Source organism: Phodopus roborovskii, unplaced genomic scaffold (assembly GCF_943737965.1).
Source record: "Phodopus roborovskii unplaced genomic scaffold, PHOROB, whole genome shotgun sequence".
In the NCBI taxonomy this organism is placed as follows: Eukaryota; Metazoa; Chordata; class Mammalia; order Rodentia; family Cricetidae; genus Phodopus; species Phodopus roborovskii.
In genome coordinates, this window is record NW_026126563.1 from 8152977 (window position 1) to 8169124 (window position 16148).

Here is a 16148-nt window from a genome sequence, read left to right on the forward strand (position 1 = left end):
GGAAATTCTAGGGATGGAGAATGGAGGAAAGAACCCTAAACTAAACCTTACAAGACCATGGACACCAAGATCATTAAATGGAAAGAAATAACTAATAGAATCATTGGGGGGGAAAAAACCCCTAAAACATTCATAAGCTGGAGATCATCTACATACATGGCTCTTCATGTTTCAGAAAAAGCCAGGGGAGACTGATGGACCCACATTATAAGCATATTGTCTACGCAGAGGTAGGCAATGCCTAGCCGACCTCCATTTTCTACTGAACATTCTGGAGGGTTTGGGGCAGGAGTTGTGACCTAAGAACAGTGTAGTGCTTTCCCTGCCAACCAGGAGAGTGTGCCTGGCATTGTAGCACTGTGTGCAGAAGCGCAGGGAGAGACGAGAGCAGAGGGAGGCAGGGAGGACAGCCTGGCTGTTTCCAACCGTATGCCTGTGAGGTGTGTGCTTTTGAAAAGTTTATTTTTAACCTGAGAGGCATAGAATTTAACTATCAACAAATCCACGTAAACTGTGCCCCAACGAAGGCGATAAGAAAGACAGTACTTTTCCATACTGTTGCTGAGGTTGACAGGGGTCTCATGAGGGTTCCTCAGAGGGAGAACGAGGCCCATAAATGATATATATATATATATTTATATTTTATTTCAGTTGAATATGCTAAGGGCTTTGTATGGTTCTGCCATCTTGCAGACTTGGAAAGTAGTAGTCAGGGTGGCAACGGCCAGGATGCGGATGGTGATCTGGGAGCCAAGCAAGCAGGGCAGGTGGGTCAAATTGGGAACCCATGTTCAGTTTTTCTTCTTTGTATTCGGGCCAATACATGTCTTGATGTCTGTTCTATGCTAGATGCTATGCTGGACCTTGGGGTGGTAAATGGCTCAAATGCAATGGATGCCCGCTGGTAAGAGACTGGAGCTGTATAAGGAGAATCTCCCTGCAAACACAGACTAAGAAGCACCCTGTGGTCAAGGCGCTCACAGGGGAAGTGTATGGAACGGAAAGTCCAAGGCACTGGTCTTTAGACCCCAGCCTATCCAGTACCTGGAAGCTGGGGAAAGCCAAAGTAACCTGGCCTGCCACCCAAACCCTGACTGAGTATGCATAGCTTGAGAAGCAACATTATTCCCATCAGGCTCGGAATAAGTAAAAGTTCCCCAGGCAGCAGGCAGCACTTTTCAGACAGGAGAAATCCCTGTATCTTGTCGATTCGGGAGGAGGTACTGTTTAGGACTCCCCTGAGTATAAGCAACATCTACCCACGTGGGTTTCCCCTGGGCACTAGAGAAATACTGCTGTGGGTTCAAACTGTTCAATTTGAAGTGTCCCCATAGGCCTACCGCTGAGCAAAGCAAAGAGTGAGTGTTACATCGCTGTTGAGCTGTTGAGCGAAGTGTGGGATCAGGCACTCGGAGAGGCTTGTCTGGCTGGCATTCCGTTGCCTTTGAATGCCAGCGCTGGAGTGGGGACCCCGTTGCCACACTCTGGTCTCATTGTGGGTTCTGAGACCTCCGTTGATCTCTTGCTCTGCTGTTTTTTAGGGCCTGCTGAAGACCTAATTCCCAGGCCACCTTTATTGTCTCAGTGCCTGCATGACAGCCCTGCAGGCAGTCACGGAAGGGTCAGCCTGTGTTACACTGGAGGCAGGGAGGCAAGCACAGAGTGTTCATTGTGTGCTGACCTCCCCGCGCCAGCTGCCAATTGCAGGAATGTGAACAGGTCACAGTATTTTCACCTTGCCCGGGCTCCCCCAGCTCTGAGTGTGTGACTGTGCTCACACGTGTGTACTGGCAGGGGTTTCTCGCAAGAGAACTGGCAGTCGTCTCCCAAAGCCACCACAGAACTCAAACAGTGTGTGTAGGTGTGCGGGTTATGTTCTGGGGCGGCAGAAGAACAGCGCTTTGAGGGCCGGAGAAGCCAACAGACAGCTTAGACTTTTGTGCTCTGTGCTTTTGAAAAGCTTCTTATTTTTAGAAATTTTAAGGTGCTGGGGTTCATGTAAGCACAGGGTCTGCTTCTTCATCTGCAGCATAGGCAGAGAATTTGACTTCTCAGCGGATGCAGCTGATGTTGGGGAAGGACAGAGGTGAACACATTTTCATTCAGAAACGGCTTCTAGAGACCTTCCAAGAGCTCCATCCCACGATGGAAATGACGTGAGTGTGAGCATTATTTGACTGCAGCTGGCCTCAGCCTGAGACTCAATTGCTGTTGAATTAGCAAAATAAGATGCATATGCTCAAAATAACCAGAAGGCAATGCAAGACAGACACTTAGGCAATCTATACAGCCAGGTGAAATGTAAGTAAGTCAGGCCAGAGAGTAAGTGCTGTTGCCAAGAGTTTGTAGAGTTGTCACTACGGAGAAGCAAACACTGGGGAATAACCTGGAATTATGGGAAAGTCCAGGGTTGTTTCCCTTGTTAACTTTGCAGTCATTCCTTCATGGTGCAAACTTTTAGAAAGAACTGATCATATGTTTGGGGATTGCATGGACCGATGACAGACAGCAAATGTAGGAACTGATTCTATGAAAATGCCAGTGCAGAAATAGGTTTGAACTGAGTAGTAAGTAGTCGTTTCAGCTTAGTAAGTGACATGCAGCTTAGTAAGTGACATGGTCTGAAACCGGACCCTTGACGTGAGAGACCAGGATGGTCGGTCTGGAATGGATGTTTGTAAAACTCGGGACTGTTTGAAATGGCCTTATTATTTTATCTATAGTACATGTTATGAGAAACTCCAGCTGTCCCCCAAACCCCAGTTGGTCAGGGTCCTCTGAAAAGCACAATCAGATTTCAGCTGGGGGTCAGCTCTCTGTTTAGTATTAGGTTTCCTAAGTCTGTAGCGGTATGAGGCTTTCACTGCCCTAAAATAAGCTTTGATAGGGTTCTTTCCCCTACTGACTTCCCACTACCTGTAAAATGAAATCCAAACTCACTAGTGTGTCTGCCACTCAAGGGTTCCATGACTCAGCTGTAACCTTTTGCTTGCTGTCCTTCTCCCTGGTCCTACTTGTTGCCACACCCCCAGCCACAACCCCAGCCACAACCCCAGCCACACCCCAGCCACACCCCAGCCACACACCTGTTTGCTCTATCCTTGGCACAATCCTACATGTTCCTGGCTCATATTTTGCCTTGTGCTGTACTTACTGTTCTCTGCTATTGTCTTCCTTCTTTCTCCCATTCTTTACTTCTTTTCATGGTGTGGTATGTGTGCATATATTTGCATGTAGGCAAGTGTATGTGTGAGTGTGTACCGCATGCATGCCTACATGCAACTGTGTATACACGTGTGTGGAGGCCTGAGATTGCTATCATATATCTCCATAGCCAGTTCGGTCCTGGGAACCTAGTCTCTACCTCCCGAGGCTAGAATTATAAGCACGCCACCTTTTACTAGAGTGGGTTCCGGGAATCTTAATTCAGATCCTATGGGGCAGATGTGCTAAACATCCCCTGGTGATGCTAACCCTAACCCTCCTGCTACTCCACAGTGTCTTCCTTCTTTTAATAGTCGTCCAAGGTCCCAGCAACAGCCTGTGCTCTCCTTGTAGATCTGAGCCGATGCCGCTGGGGCACTGGTGCCTTGACTCAGCTGCACTGGTGCTGTAGTCCTGCACTGGTGCCGAAGCCGCCCCCCCCCCAACTGGTGCTGTAGCTTTCTTCAGAGTTGCTTTTCAGATCTCTGATCAAGAGTGTGATCTTGAGCGAAAGGATCTTTCCACTGTGTCTTAGGATCTTCAGAGGAATTGGGGAACGCTTGTTGACTTAGATTTTCATTTTTTGTCTCTCTACTGTATCTAAATACCTACCGACTCATGCAGTTAAGGCTTTAAAATCTGAAGCTAGTCATTTTTAAATGGGAGGCGCTTCCTTAGTAATAAGTTTATAGCCATGCTATAGCCTATCTGTTATCGGTAGTTTTTGTTTCATCTTCTCACAGAATCTGCCCGCTCTACTTTGAGGTCCAGATATATTGCTAAGAGCTTCGAGGAAGTTTTTGCCTTATCTTACTCCTGCATTGGCACATTTGCCCGAGGGTAATAGTTACTGGGCAATTAAAGCGTAATATTGGTGATTCCTGCCTGAGGGAGTAAGCCTTGGGCATTGCTGTCCTTTGAGGTGGGAAATGACTTCCATGTGTTTAGAGCTGGAGTATAGACTGAGAGACGGCTACTGGACCCCCTGTAATACGCAGAGTCCTAAGGCATCTTGATTCCTTCGGGCTCTGCATTGGTGGCTGTCCCTGAAGAGAGAGAACGCATTGGATGCTGACTTGATAAGACTATTGCTTGTTTGTTTTGGAAATAGGGTCTATTTATATACTCCCAGCTCTCCTGGAACTCACTATGAAGGCCAGCTGGCTTTGAAATTTTGATCTTTCTGCCTCTGTTTCCCAAATGCTGAGACCACAGGCATATGCCACCACAGTTTAAGTGTTACATTTATAGGCTTTTTTTTTTTTTTTTTTTTTTTTTTTGAGACATGGTTTTTCTGTGTAGCTTTGTAGCATGTCCTGGAACTCTCTCTATAGACCAGACAGAGATCCACCTGCCTCTACCTCCTGTGTGCTGGGATTAAAGGCATGCACCACCATTGTCCGGCTATGTGACATTTTATGAAATAAAAAGTTTCAGGAATTATAGGCATTTCAGTATGAAGTCTTCAGTATGAAGACTTTGGTAAGAAAAAGGAACGAAAGGAAAGTCACGTGTTCTAACTGCACCCTCCATTCTCCCAGCCATTGAAGGGGCTCGGTGTTGTTGGCTGCCTGAGTCCCAGGTGGCTGTTTAGTATTTTCTTGGTAGCCTCCACAGAGGTGCTCCTACTTTTACTAGTGTGCTCTTACACCTTCAGAAGAAAACTGTATTGTTGTTTTTTTCAGAGTGACACTTGTAAATGTGGCCTTCTGGAGGGCTGAGCCTTTTCCAGGATCTGAGTGTGTTTCTCCATGACCTGCATGGAGGCTTCTTACAGAGGCTACATCCTCATCTGGCTTCCTAGCAGGCTCCTGGCTGAGGATATGCTGGTTCCAGAGCCAGAAGCCTCACGCTCAGCTGTCAGGTTCCAGTTCTTGGCTGTTCTCAATGTGTTCTTACAAGCCTCATTGGGCACACTTGGTAGGATGGCCAGTTCTTCAAGCTGATGGGGAACAGAAAATGTGCAGGAATGTTTCCTCCTGCCAGCACGGTCAGTGCTCAGTGGGGTAAGAAGGAAGGCTCAGGGGTAAGGAGACCCTAGCTAGAAGACATGGTAGCTTGTATAGCTCTGAGAAGTTAGGCTTTCTCTTACAGATGGACGGCTGAGTTTGCCTTTGGCTTTTGCAATTATGCATCTCAACCAGGGAATAAATACACCAGGCATGGGGGTTCGTAAGAGGGAAGGACAGTTGGCTCATCCCGGGACTGTCTGGAGAAAGCCTGGTTTTTATCCTCTTCTCTTCTTGGAGGGAAGAGGGCAGAGAAGATTCTGGAAAGACTCCTGACACTTTCGATGGCTTGTGAAATGTTGCTTCTATCTCTTGCTTTTGCTGTCCTGTTTGGTGGACAAAAAGGCCCCTCATCCAAGACGCAAGAAAGGAGGTTAAAAGTGTATAAGTGGCTGTTTTATACAAGTGGCAGATGTCTAGAGGCCGTATGTTTCTGTGGATACAATCATTTAAAAGTCCGTTTTATATTAATCCCAGTGTTGTTAGCGATTGAGTCCCTATTTGAAATCTTTTGGTTTTCTTATCAGCTCTCATTTCATCTATGTGTAAGAGGCAGATTGCCAGGTGTGGAAAATCCCAGCATTTGGTAGGCTGAGCCAAGAATACCGCCACAAATTTTGAGTTCAACCCTAGTGACACAAAGAATTCTAGGCCAACCTACACTCCAGAATGAGGCCCCCGTCTCACAGAATGAGAGACAAAACCCCCAAAGCAAATGAAACAAATGAGGAGAAACAAAAACTAGAAAACTTTGCACACTGGAGATAGTGTGATTTGAGTAATGGCAAGGGACAACCAACAGCCGGGGAGGTAGCCTAAAGGGTGCCAGTCCTCTAGAAAGGGGGTGGGGTGGGCGGCTTCTCGGAGGCAGCAGAGAGTCCCTCAGATGGAGGAGGGGAGGGACACAGTTCCCACAGACCTGTATCTGCACTGAGATTCCTTTCACTGCATGTAGTCGTTTTTACTGGTGTCAAGTCCACTGTGGCTTCAGTGTGAGAAACCTCCGGTTGTCACTGGCCGAGGCCTCACCTCTGTCATCTTTATTATTGGGCCTGCAGCTGTAAGAAGTGATAATAACCCATCATGGTGGCATGCATGGACATGCTTCCCTTGCTCCCTAGTATAATTCAGTTGGTATGGGGACTCTCGGGCTGATGTTCTGCTATTGTAGGCATGTGGGAAGGACTTTAGACACTGGGATGGGATCTTTGGGATCCTGTTCTTCCCTACCGTAGCCACTCATCCCTCTGCTTCTCAATTGCAGATCTGATCTCTTCTGAGCAGTTCGCTGTATCTCCGTTCTTGGGACGTTGAACCCAGCAGCTGGACTACTTTGTCGTTGGAATTTTGGGTGCCCTCTCTTTCGACCTTTTCTACTTCCCCTCATCCCTTCTCCCTCCCAAGAACTCCTGAAGACTGTAGGATTATCATGGAGTCCAGAGAAATTTTAAGTAGCTCTCGGCAAAGAGGGAGTGAATCAGAATTCCTCCCAGGTTCCACATCCAAGTCCCCGGCTGCTCCTGGCTGTTCGGGAGAGCCTTTGAAAGGCATCTCCGTGGGTGGAGAAGGCATGGAGCCAGAGGAGGAGGATGAACTGGGCTCGGGACGCGACGTGGATTGCAACTCTAATGCAGACAGTGAGAAATGGGTGGCTGGAGATGGCTTGGAAGAGCAGGAGTTCTCCATCAAGGAGGCTAACTTCACCGAGGGGAGTTTGAAGCTGAAGATTCAGACCACAAAGCGGGCTAAGAAACCCCCCAAAAACCTGGAGAACTATATATGTCCCCCTGAGATCAAGATCACCATTAAGCAGTCTGGGGACCAGAAGGTGTCCCGTGCTGGGAAAAACAGCAAAGCTACAAAGGAAGAAGAGAGAAACCACTCCAAAAAGAAGGTAGGAAACTGTGCCTTGTAGGTGTGGTATTATTTCTGTCTCTGCTATTCTCTCACCAAGTTTAAAGGTGGCTTTACTTCTGAACATATTTACTTTGTGAGTCACCCACCTTCTTTGATAGAATATTTAGGGCCTGTGGCCCAAGTCTCTGATCTAATATGTATATGCTGAGTTGGTCATTTTAAATTTGATACTCACCTAGGAAACATAAGATATTGGGAGATCACTGTTTGGGAGCACGTACTGTCAGTTGGGCAATAGCCTACAGGCCAGGTCAGGCAAGTTCTGCAAAAGTTTGAGGTGTGTTTTTGTTTTGTTTACATCTTAACATTTGCATTTGTTCTCTTAGCTGGTCAGAAGTGTGACAACCAACTGTTGGTTTCATTTTTCAGTATTGTAGGACTGTCTGAGGTGAGTGCTCTGAGAAGCTCTGTTACCCTGGAAGCAAGCCATCAGAGTCACAGTTAGAGCAGGGAACTAGAGGAGGTGAAGGTCTGGGTAAAACTGACTGATTCCTAGCCAGAGACATGGTGAGCTTTAAGGGTCTGTGTAGTGAGTTTGGTTCACTGTCCCAGTAGATAAAGCTGCTTGGTAGTATCAGTTTGTTGGGAATGAATAGGTCCATATTTTTATTGAGCTTGTGTGTGTGTGTGTGTGTGTGTGTGTGTGTCTGTGTCTGTGTGTGTGTGATTACAGTGACCTCCCTTCCGGGATGAATATGGTATTCAGCCTCTACTAGCAGAAGACTGACCCAGTCCAGAAACCTTTTGCCTTCGGGACTCTTCGTGGCCTGGGCATGGCTCTGAGAGAGAATTTTGTTGACAAAGTTTTTTGGGTTCGAGTGATCAATATTCATCAGCTCACGTCTTTCACTGATGTGCAATTATTTATGTGTGCTGGATGCGGTGTGATAACTTAGAGTGGTACAACAGTGGCCTGGAATGTTCTTGTCACCAGTGGTATTCATTCAACAAAATGAGTAGAAATCTTTGATCTGTGCCCATCCTTCTGTGCCCTGGTACTTTGCACTGAAAACCAGAGACACGGGAGCCTGCAGAACTTCCCTCAGGTGTGATAGTTCCTCACAGTTGGCTCAACAGGCTTGTCCCATGTTTAAAGCTGAAGCTTCTTCATCCAGAAGCCCCTCCACTCCAGGGAACCAGGACAGTTGTTTCACACAGTGGAACACTGTTGGCTTCATTTGTCAGAACATGTGGGTCACGCACTTCCCTCCTCCCATTGCAAAGTTGCAGTGCTTAATGAGCTCTCTGTTTTGAAAAACAAAGGTTATCTTCATACCTGACAGGAACTTTTGAGTCACTTATAAAGTGACATTGTTGCTTTGGACTTGTGTGTCCCCAGCTTTGAAAATGACTACTATTGTCTCTGACCACTGAGGTGGCCCAGTTCTTTTTGTTCAACTGCCTGTGTGGAGGTGGGGTGGGGTGGGGAGATGTAGTATCCTTGATGGTGATTTCTTACACTCTGTTCCTTCCCAACTGGGATTTAAGCAGCAGCTCCCAGTTTGGGTGCTCAACCCCAAATTTAATCCAAACCAAAGGTTGAATGAGGCCAACCATCCCTATCCAGGAAGCAAGGAGTTTTTGTTAGAAAGAAAGATGAAATGCCTTATTTTAACATGTGGTTTTCCTTGTGTGGTAAGCATTTTCATAACACACTGTTAGAAGGAGTGGAAAAGAAGGCAGACTCCAATTCTCAGTCCTGTTTTATGATGCCACTATGATGGGATAGCTTATAAAATGTTTCAGCTCTTACATGTTTGCTTAATATTGTATATCTACACCTTTTCTACATTTATTTACAATGACAGTTGTTACTTTCCAGGAATGAGTGGATATAGTTAGTAGCATGGGGTTGTGATTCCTTGGGAGATGACAAGAACATTCTCTTATCTCCGTTGGATTAGAATGCTAACTTTATTACCCTTCAAATTCCTGTCATTTTGTAGAGATCAAGCAAAAGCTGAAGTTGAGGGTGTATGCGGGAATGTTGCTTGTCATTTGCATGGAAAAACTCAGTAAAATACACTTGCAGAATTGACCTTAAATAAATCGGAAGTATGTCATGGGTGACAGGGACAGAAAAAAAGATGGAGATAGTCTCTTGTGACTATCTATTTTTGAGATATAATCTTTTGACTCTCTTGGTGGAGTGAGCCCTGTTTTGAAGACGTGTGCATAGACTTGCCACTAGGAACCAAGTCCTACCCTAGGAGGTGCCAAGAGGCCACATGGACCTGGTCCGTTGAGTGGGTGGAGACGTTTTCTTGGGGGCATTTGGATGCATGTTCTGACATTGAGCAAGGGTTGGCAACCATGGCCTGTGGACCAAATACAGCCTCCTTCCTGTTTTTCTACAGTCCACACACAAATATTGTTTTTTTTTTTTTTCACGTTTCTGAAAAGATTTTTAGAAATCAAAGAAAGGGAAATATTTTGAAGTATGATAAACTTCTTTGAAATTCATATTTCAGTGTCCATAAATAAAGTTTTAATGGAGTGAAGCCAAAGGCACTTGATTACATTCTGTCTGTGACTGCTTTATTACTACAATGGCGGAGCTGGGCAGCTGTCACCCTGACATTGTGGCCTGAGGAGCTTAAACTGTTTACTAACCGGGTCTTATGCAAAATGTTTTGGGCTGAGGAGAAAGCCCAGACAGTAAAGAGCTTGTCATTCGGGCACAACAGTCTGCCTTTGGATCCCAGAACCCTTGTTGAAAAAGAAAAAAAAAAAAAAAGAGAAAAGAAAAAAGACGTGGCTGGTATGTATATCAGCCCTCCTGGCCCTAATGAGGTGTGAGATGGGAAGGTAGCTGGGGCTTCCTCCACAGCTAGTTTTGCTAAACTCCAGGTCTGAAGAAAGACCCTGACTCTGGAAAAATAAGGCAGAGAACCACTGGGAAAAGCCTGCACTATCAGTCTCTGACTTCATGTGCTTACACTTGGTTACTCCTCCTCCCAAAATGTTTCCCACATTGACTTAGGGGAAGATGGGTTTCAGGATGGCAAAGGTTTTTTTCATTTAGGTCTGTTTTGAGTGGCTCGGGGTTCGAGTCTGGAGGGTGGGAGAAGCTGATCCTTACAGTACCTTCCTTTATTTTCAAGCAGGGATTAATACTTTGTGCAGGTGATTGTTGACAGCTGCAAGCAAAGCTTGGCTGGATTGGGTTCCACTTGATGGTCTGTTTTAGAAAAGGCACGGTGTCCATCATAAACACGTTTTTTACCGTGTCCATGGCTGCTACACATAGTCTTCAGCTCTGGGATGATGATGAGGGTGCCCAGTACCCTGCAGCGCTTTCATTCAAAGTTTCCAACGTAGAACTAACGTAGAGCACTTGTGGATGGGGAGGGGTTTTAGCCACTTTGATGGAAGGACTCACAGAAAGAGTAACCCACTGTCTCAAGGTTGATGGACTTTTTTTTTTTTTTTTTTATTAATTTATGTTTTACATTCCAAACCCAGTTCCCCCTCCCTCCTCTCCTCCCGCTCCTCCATCCTCCTCCCTCCTCCCATCTGCTCCTCAGAGAGGGTAAGGTCCTCCCTAGGAAGTGCACTAAGTCTGTCCTAACATCTTGTTGAGGCAAGACCAAGGCACCTCATCACCCCCACACCCCTGTGTCTAGGCTGGGCATGGCATCTCTCCATGTAGAACAGGCTCTACTAAGTCAGTTTGTGCACTGGAGTTAGATGTTGGGTGTTGGGAACTAGCATGGGGGTCTGGGTGGCCTTCAGGAGAAGGCGCATGACAGCCGGTTCATGGGAAGTGTGATAGTACAGTGTTTGGTGGGTGTAGATCCTCAGAACCAGGGCTTTGCAGAGAGATGGCAGGCACATGCCTTGCTTTCATGCTTGTCAGAGCACCAACTCCGTTGCATCTTAAAATTACTCAGGTCAGTAACGTCATAGTTTGTGCTTGGTCTGGCTTCCTTTCAGGCCAGTCAATAAAGACAGCAGAGGCCAGGAAGATGAATCTCCAGAGGCAAGTCCCAGTGCAAAGCACACTTGAGGCTAGGTGCTCCTGTCAGTGGCAGATCAGAGGATACTCTCAGCTGAGAGCTTAGCAGCTCTGTGTGAAGACAGGGGATTAGAGGCGCTGGTCTAAGTTCAATTGCAAGAGAAGGGTTGGGGCATTCTAGACACAGTCACTCGGCTGCCAAGTGGCTCTGTTTATTTGGATCTGCATTGTAACTTTGCTGAGGCCCAGTTTCCTCGTCTGGCAAGTCTAGATGAAAATGTCTACATGATGTAACTTGGGAGACCAGGGGGAAATGGCTAATTTAGTTCAGCACGCGTCACCATGAAAGCTCTCATTTATTGAGTTGCATTACCTGCTAGCCCTCCATTGGCTGATTGACTTGGAGTCGCCTTCCTTGCCAGCCCCTATGACAGACCGTGCCTGTAAATGTTCCTTGAAAGGGGAAGGTACCATGGTATGGATTGCTTTGAGGGAGCGTGAGCTAGACTGGGGGAAGGGCGCCTTTGAAGGTGGTCCCATTTGCACTTTAGTGCTGATGTCTTTAGTCCCTGAGCAGTCAGGACCACACCAGTTAGACCACATTTGGATGCACTTTCTTTATTTCCAAATATTCAAGAGTGTACAAGGCAGCTTCCCCATGAATTCCAGTGTTATTTTCCAGTAGGGTTGTTATTATGTTTATTTGTCTTTGATGAAAATATAACTTCTATTTCATGTCTTTTGACATAATTTAATTCCCCGCCCCGGGCTGGTTATCAGGAGAAATCATTTCCTCTAACGCCAAGGATTCCCACCTCCTATTATCAGGTGTTGCCCGGATGAAGACTATGTACAGGACTCAAGTTTGGCCACCATCGTGTGTCTGGGCAGATTTTGTGTTGTATTTTAAGTGCAAACCTCTCTGGAGAAGCCTTTGCTTATTCACCCTCACACAGGGCCTCCTTTGTGTCAAACACATAAAATATAGGGGTGGGGGGCGGAAGTTTGGTGTTATGGATGGAAAGCAAGGGTCACATCAACTTGAGAGGAACGAACGGGTTTGTTTTGGCCCTGTAAGTGTACCACCGGCAGAAGGACTTGCATGGGGGAAGAAAGAAGGGGTGTTGGGGGCCTGGGGTGTGGTGCGGAGAGGAAGGAGGGGCTGCTGGGTAAAGTGAGTGTAAAGAGAGGACCTCCTCTTGTGTTATCTGTGTTACCCACCTTCCTGGAGTAGGTAGAGTGGCGCATTTCTCTCTGGGCCCTCTGTGTGATGGGTATGCTGAGGAGGTCAGGAGGGGGTGGCTGAGGGCTTCTGGGCAGGGGCTGTGACTGAGAGTCACCTCAGCTGAATCTTCTAAGACTTGAGATTGTCTGGCCTTGTTCCTCCTTCCAGTCTGGCCATTGTGAGCATCGGCCTGGGGCCCTCTTCCTGCCAGGCCTCAGGTCCCCTCTGGCCATTACTCTGGGGGCGCCTTCTCCAGTCTCTTCTTGTGTGGCTTGTCTGAGCACCGGAATGTAGCTGATTCTTCTGTCACCACAGACGTCCCTGGCCAGCAGGGTGGGTCTTGCCAGCATTTCTTTGTAAAAGGTTGAATTTAGCTTCTGGATTAATTATTTCTGCCTGGGCTTACTTATTTATCCTTTTAAAGTAACACGTTCCTATTTATTCATCACCTGGGAAATGTTTACCGAGGGAAGAGCATTTGGTTATTTCAGCGTTAAAATAGCACCTGTGGGGTGTATGACCCTCCTCTGGAAGTATTGTTTCCCAGGCAACAGAGATTATTTCACAGGGAAGGGGAAGGAATAAGGGAACACATTATAGGTGGTGCTGGGACCCCAACGCCGGCTCGCTTCCGTTATTAAAACCCCAGGCAGAAGGTGTTGCCTCCTAGTCCCCATGTCTGAATGATCACTGAAAAGATTCAGTCATTCTGCTCATTAGACCTGGTGTCTGTTCTAAGAGTGCTGGCTATAATACATGGACATGTTTGACCTAAATCTAGCCAAATGCTTTTTATCACCGAACTGTGTTCCCTACGCCTCCTACTCCCCCAGTAGAGCAAATGAAAACTCCCCAAAGTAATGGAAGGCATAGCAGAGTTGAGCTTTGAAAGAGGTAAGATTTTCCTACCTTTTGTTCAAAGAGGATATTTTGCTATGTTTTAATTATTTTCCCACGGTGGCCCTGGTTTCTTTTTTGACTGCTTTTTTTGTTTTGTTATCTTTTTTTTTTCTTCTGCTTCTGGGACTCTAAGGGTTTAAATAATCAAGCTGACCAACTTCCTTTTGGGTTTAATATTATCTTGGTAGTTAATTCCTCCTCCTCCTCTTTGGACTTCTCCAAGGACATCTATCTGTCCTATCTATATCTATATCTATCTATCTATCTATCTATCTATCTATCTATCTATCTATCTACCTACCTACCTACCTACCTACCTACCTACCTACCTACCTATCTATCTATCTATCTATCTATCTATCTATCTATCTATCTCTGGGTCACTCAGGGTCCCATTGTGCAGAGGGCTGCTGGTTCCTGGGCGGCCTTCCTTGCCTAGATTCCTGTCTTTCAGTTCTCTGAAGATGCAGCAGAAACTTCTCGGTGTGGCACAGGTTCGGTACTGGACTCTAGGCTGAATACATGAGGTGGAGGAGGCTCTGGTGACCTCAGCTGACGTCTGCACCAACGCCGGCTGCTTCAGAGGGGCCAGGTTTTGGTGAGGGTTGGGTAGCGGCAGGAAGGTTGCCATGGGATTTATTTAGAGGGGTGTTAAAGGTCTTCCGTCTCTCCAAAGGTCGCTTAGTCACAAACCAAGATGACTGCTGTGTGAAACGGCAACGGCGGGTGACTGAGAATGAAAGTCCCATAGTGTTGAAGGGACCGCTTCCACACACAGTTCAGCTGACTGCGGCCCCCTCTCCATCATCGGAGCCCACACCCACAGAGAGTCCTGCTGTCCTCGCTTCCCCTCAGAACCTTTAGTTTCATTCTCTACTTCCTTTTCTGCTCTTCTGACACAAGGTCTTGCTGTGTAGCCCAGGCCTTAAATCACCATCCTCCGGTCTCCTCCTCCTGTGCTGGGATTGCAGGCATGCCCCTCAAGGACTGGCTTGCATTTCTTTAATTTTTTTCTTAAGGAAGGCAATAGGAACAATTGTTTTTTTTTTTTTTTTTTTTTTTTTTTTTTGTCTCCCTATCCAATGAAAAATCAACCTATTTTCAAGGTGCTACACACAGAACATCCACGGACATGCCCACCAACCTTGTTTGTTCACAGACAGGTTATTTAGCCAGGGGGACCAGGGGCTGATTGGGTACTGCAGAAGGCAACTGGGGTCAGATCACAGGGATATGGCAGGGGCATTCTCCCAGCCAGGGCCAGAGGCCTAGCTACTAGCAGTTAGTAAGGACAAGCACTCACCATGAAGCATTAAGTCACGTACTTTTGTGATTTTGTGATCCACGATGGATTTCTAAACTCATCATTTGTATGGGAGCATCTGTTTGGGGGATGGGCTTCCCTTTGACCCTCAGCATGACTTCTTTTGGAGAGTTGACAATGAGCCTGCAGGGACTCACCACAAAGAGGAAGGGTCAGTGGCCAGGGGACAGAGGATAAGGCAGTGTTAACAGAGTTAAAGGTCCCCAGGTGAAGAGTGCCCACAGTCAGAGCTTCAACATACAGACACTCCCTGACTCTCAGTAATGCAGCATCATAACAAATGTACTAAAGTATCTGAAGGAGAAGCAGAAGCGCCTGCTGCCAATGGTGTGCAAGCCGAGACACAGCTGCATGCAAGTGTGCCAGGGAGACACACATTGCAGGAGGCCTGTCTATTGGGTATTTTTCCAGCTCCCACAGTAGCCCAGCAGATCCCATGAGGGCAAGGCCCCCTGAGCATTCCTCTCTGAATCTGCAGTCTGTTGTATCATAACACACCTCACCCCACCCCAGGACACACCCTAACTGTACCTCCCTGCCCAGAGTCAACTTCCCTTACCTCCCACTGACCCTGTGACCTCGCCACAGAAACAATAGAGGCCTTTCTTTGCCTCAAAAAGTCCAAGCACTTCCTACCTTGTGAGGCCATTTGATCATCATCATTTGTATCGTTTACAGATTGCTTTGGTGTGTTTTCAAGACCTTGTTTACTGCGTATTTTTCCTAGAGGGTCTTTGCCTCATGCGCTCCCAAATTTCACACTGACGGATGGGAGGTGTGGCCTCTAACCTCTAAGAAGGGTCCATGTACTTTGACAATAAAAATATTCAGTTAGGAAGAGAAATGTGCATAGGACTACAAGCAGACTTTCATGCTGGGACAGTTGGGTTACTTGTTGATTTTTGTGATGGGAAGCCAGATCTGGAATTATAAGCTCGTCACCATGTCCTGTGCCCCTTGGGGTCTAACTTAGAACAGGCATCTTCCCAGCGGGTCAGGGTGTACCTGAAGTGATCCATTAGAGTGAACAATGAAGGTCTTCATGGTTTCTCCATCTCTGTCCTTAGGGAGACAGGGGATAGAAAGCAATTTATTTGGGGGGTTTGACTCCTCCTTCCACCTCTGAGACATTCCAGTTTTGCTACGTGAATACTCCCATTTTAATAAATGGAGGGCTACTGTCACTCTGAGCGTTGGGTGTCACACACACACACACACTTACTTCCAAGGCTCAGAGTCCCATCAGGAATCTGAGAACAAACCCATGAAGAAGCAGACCAGAGTCAATACTTGGTCAGTAGGTGGGGTGAGGATGGCAAAAAAAAAAAAAGCTTTAGGTCAGAAGACAGGATAGGCCAACAGCCCTGTCACATTTCAGAACACTGGTTCTTCTAAAACATCTCAGAGGAATAAAACTCCCCATCCAAATGTGCTGTTCAGCTGCTGATCTGGGGCCCCAAGGGAAGGGACTTGCCACTTCCAGGCAACTTTTGCTTTAGAAGGCTCTTTCGTGCTTTGCATTACCCTCGTGGCTGTAAAACCTAAATATTTCCACTTTCTCAAGATGCCAAATGACCCTGTTTCCTGTGCTAGAATCACAAATTTGTCACT

General features: G+C 46.7%; 1 protein-coding gene across 1 annotated transcript in view; it reads left to right on the forward strand.

Annotated features, from left to right (window-relative positions):
• The window catches only part of Setbp1 (SET binding protein 1), a 324979-nt gene that overhangs the window by 13784 nt on the left and 295047 nt on the right, over window positions 1–16148 (forward strand). Inside the window, exon 2 of the mRNA XM_051201988.1 lies at window positions 6478–7107. Within this exon, the coding sequence (XP_051057945.1) occupies window positions 6643–7107 (465 nt within the window). The 5' untranslated portion in view covers window positions 6478–6642. The remainder of the gene's footprint in view (window positions 1–6477; window positions 7108–16148) is intronic.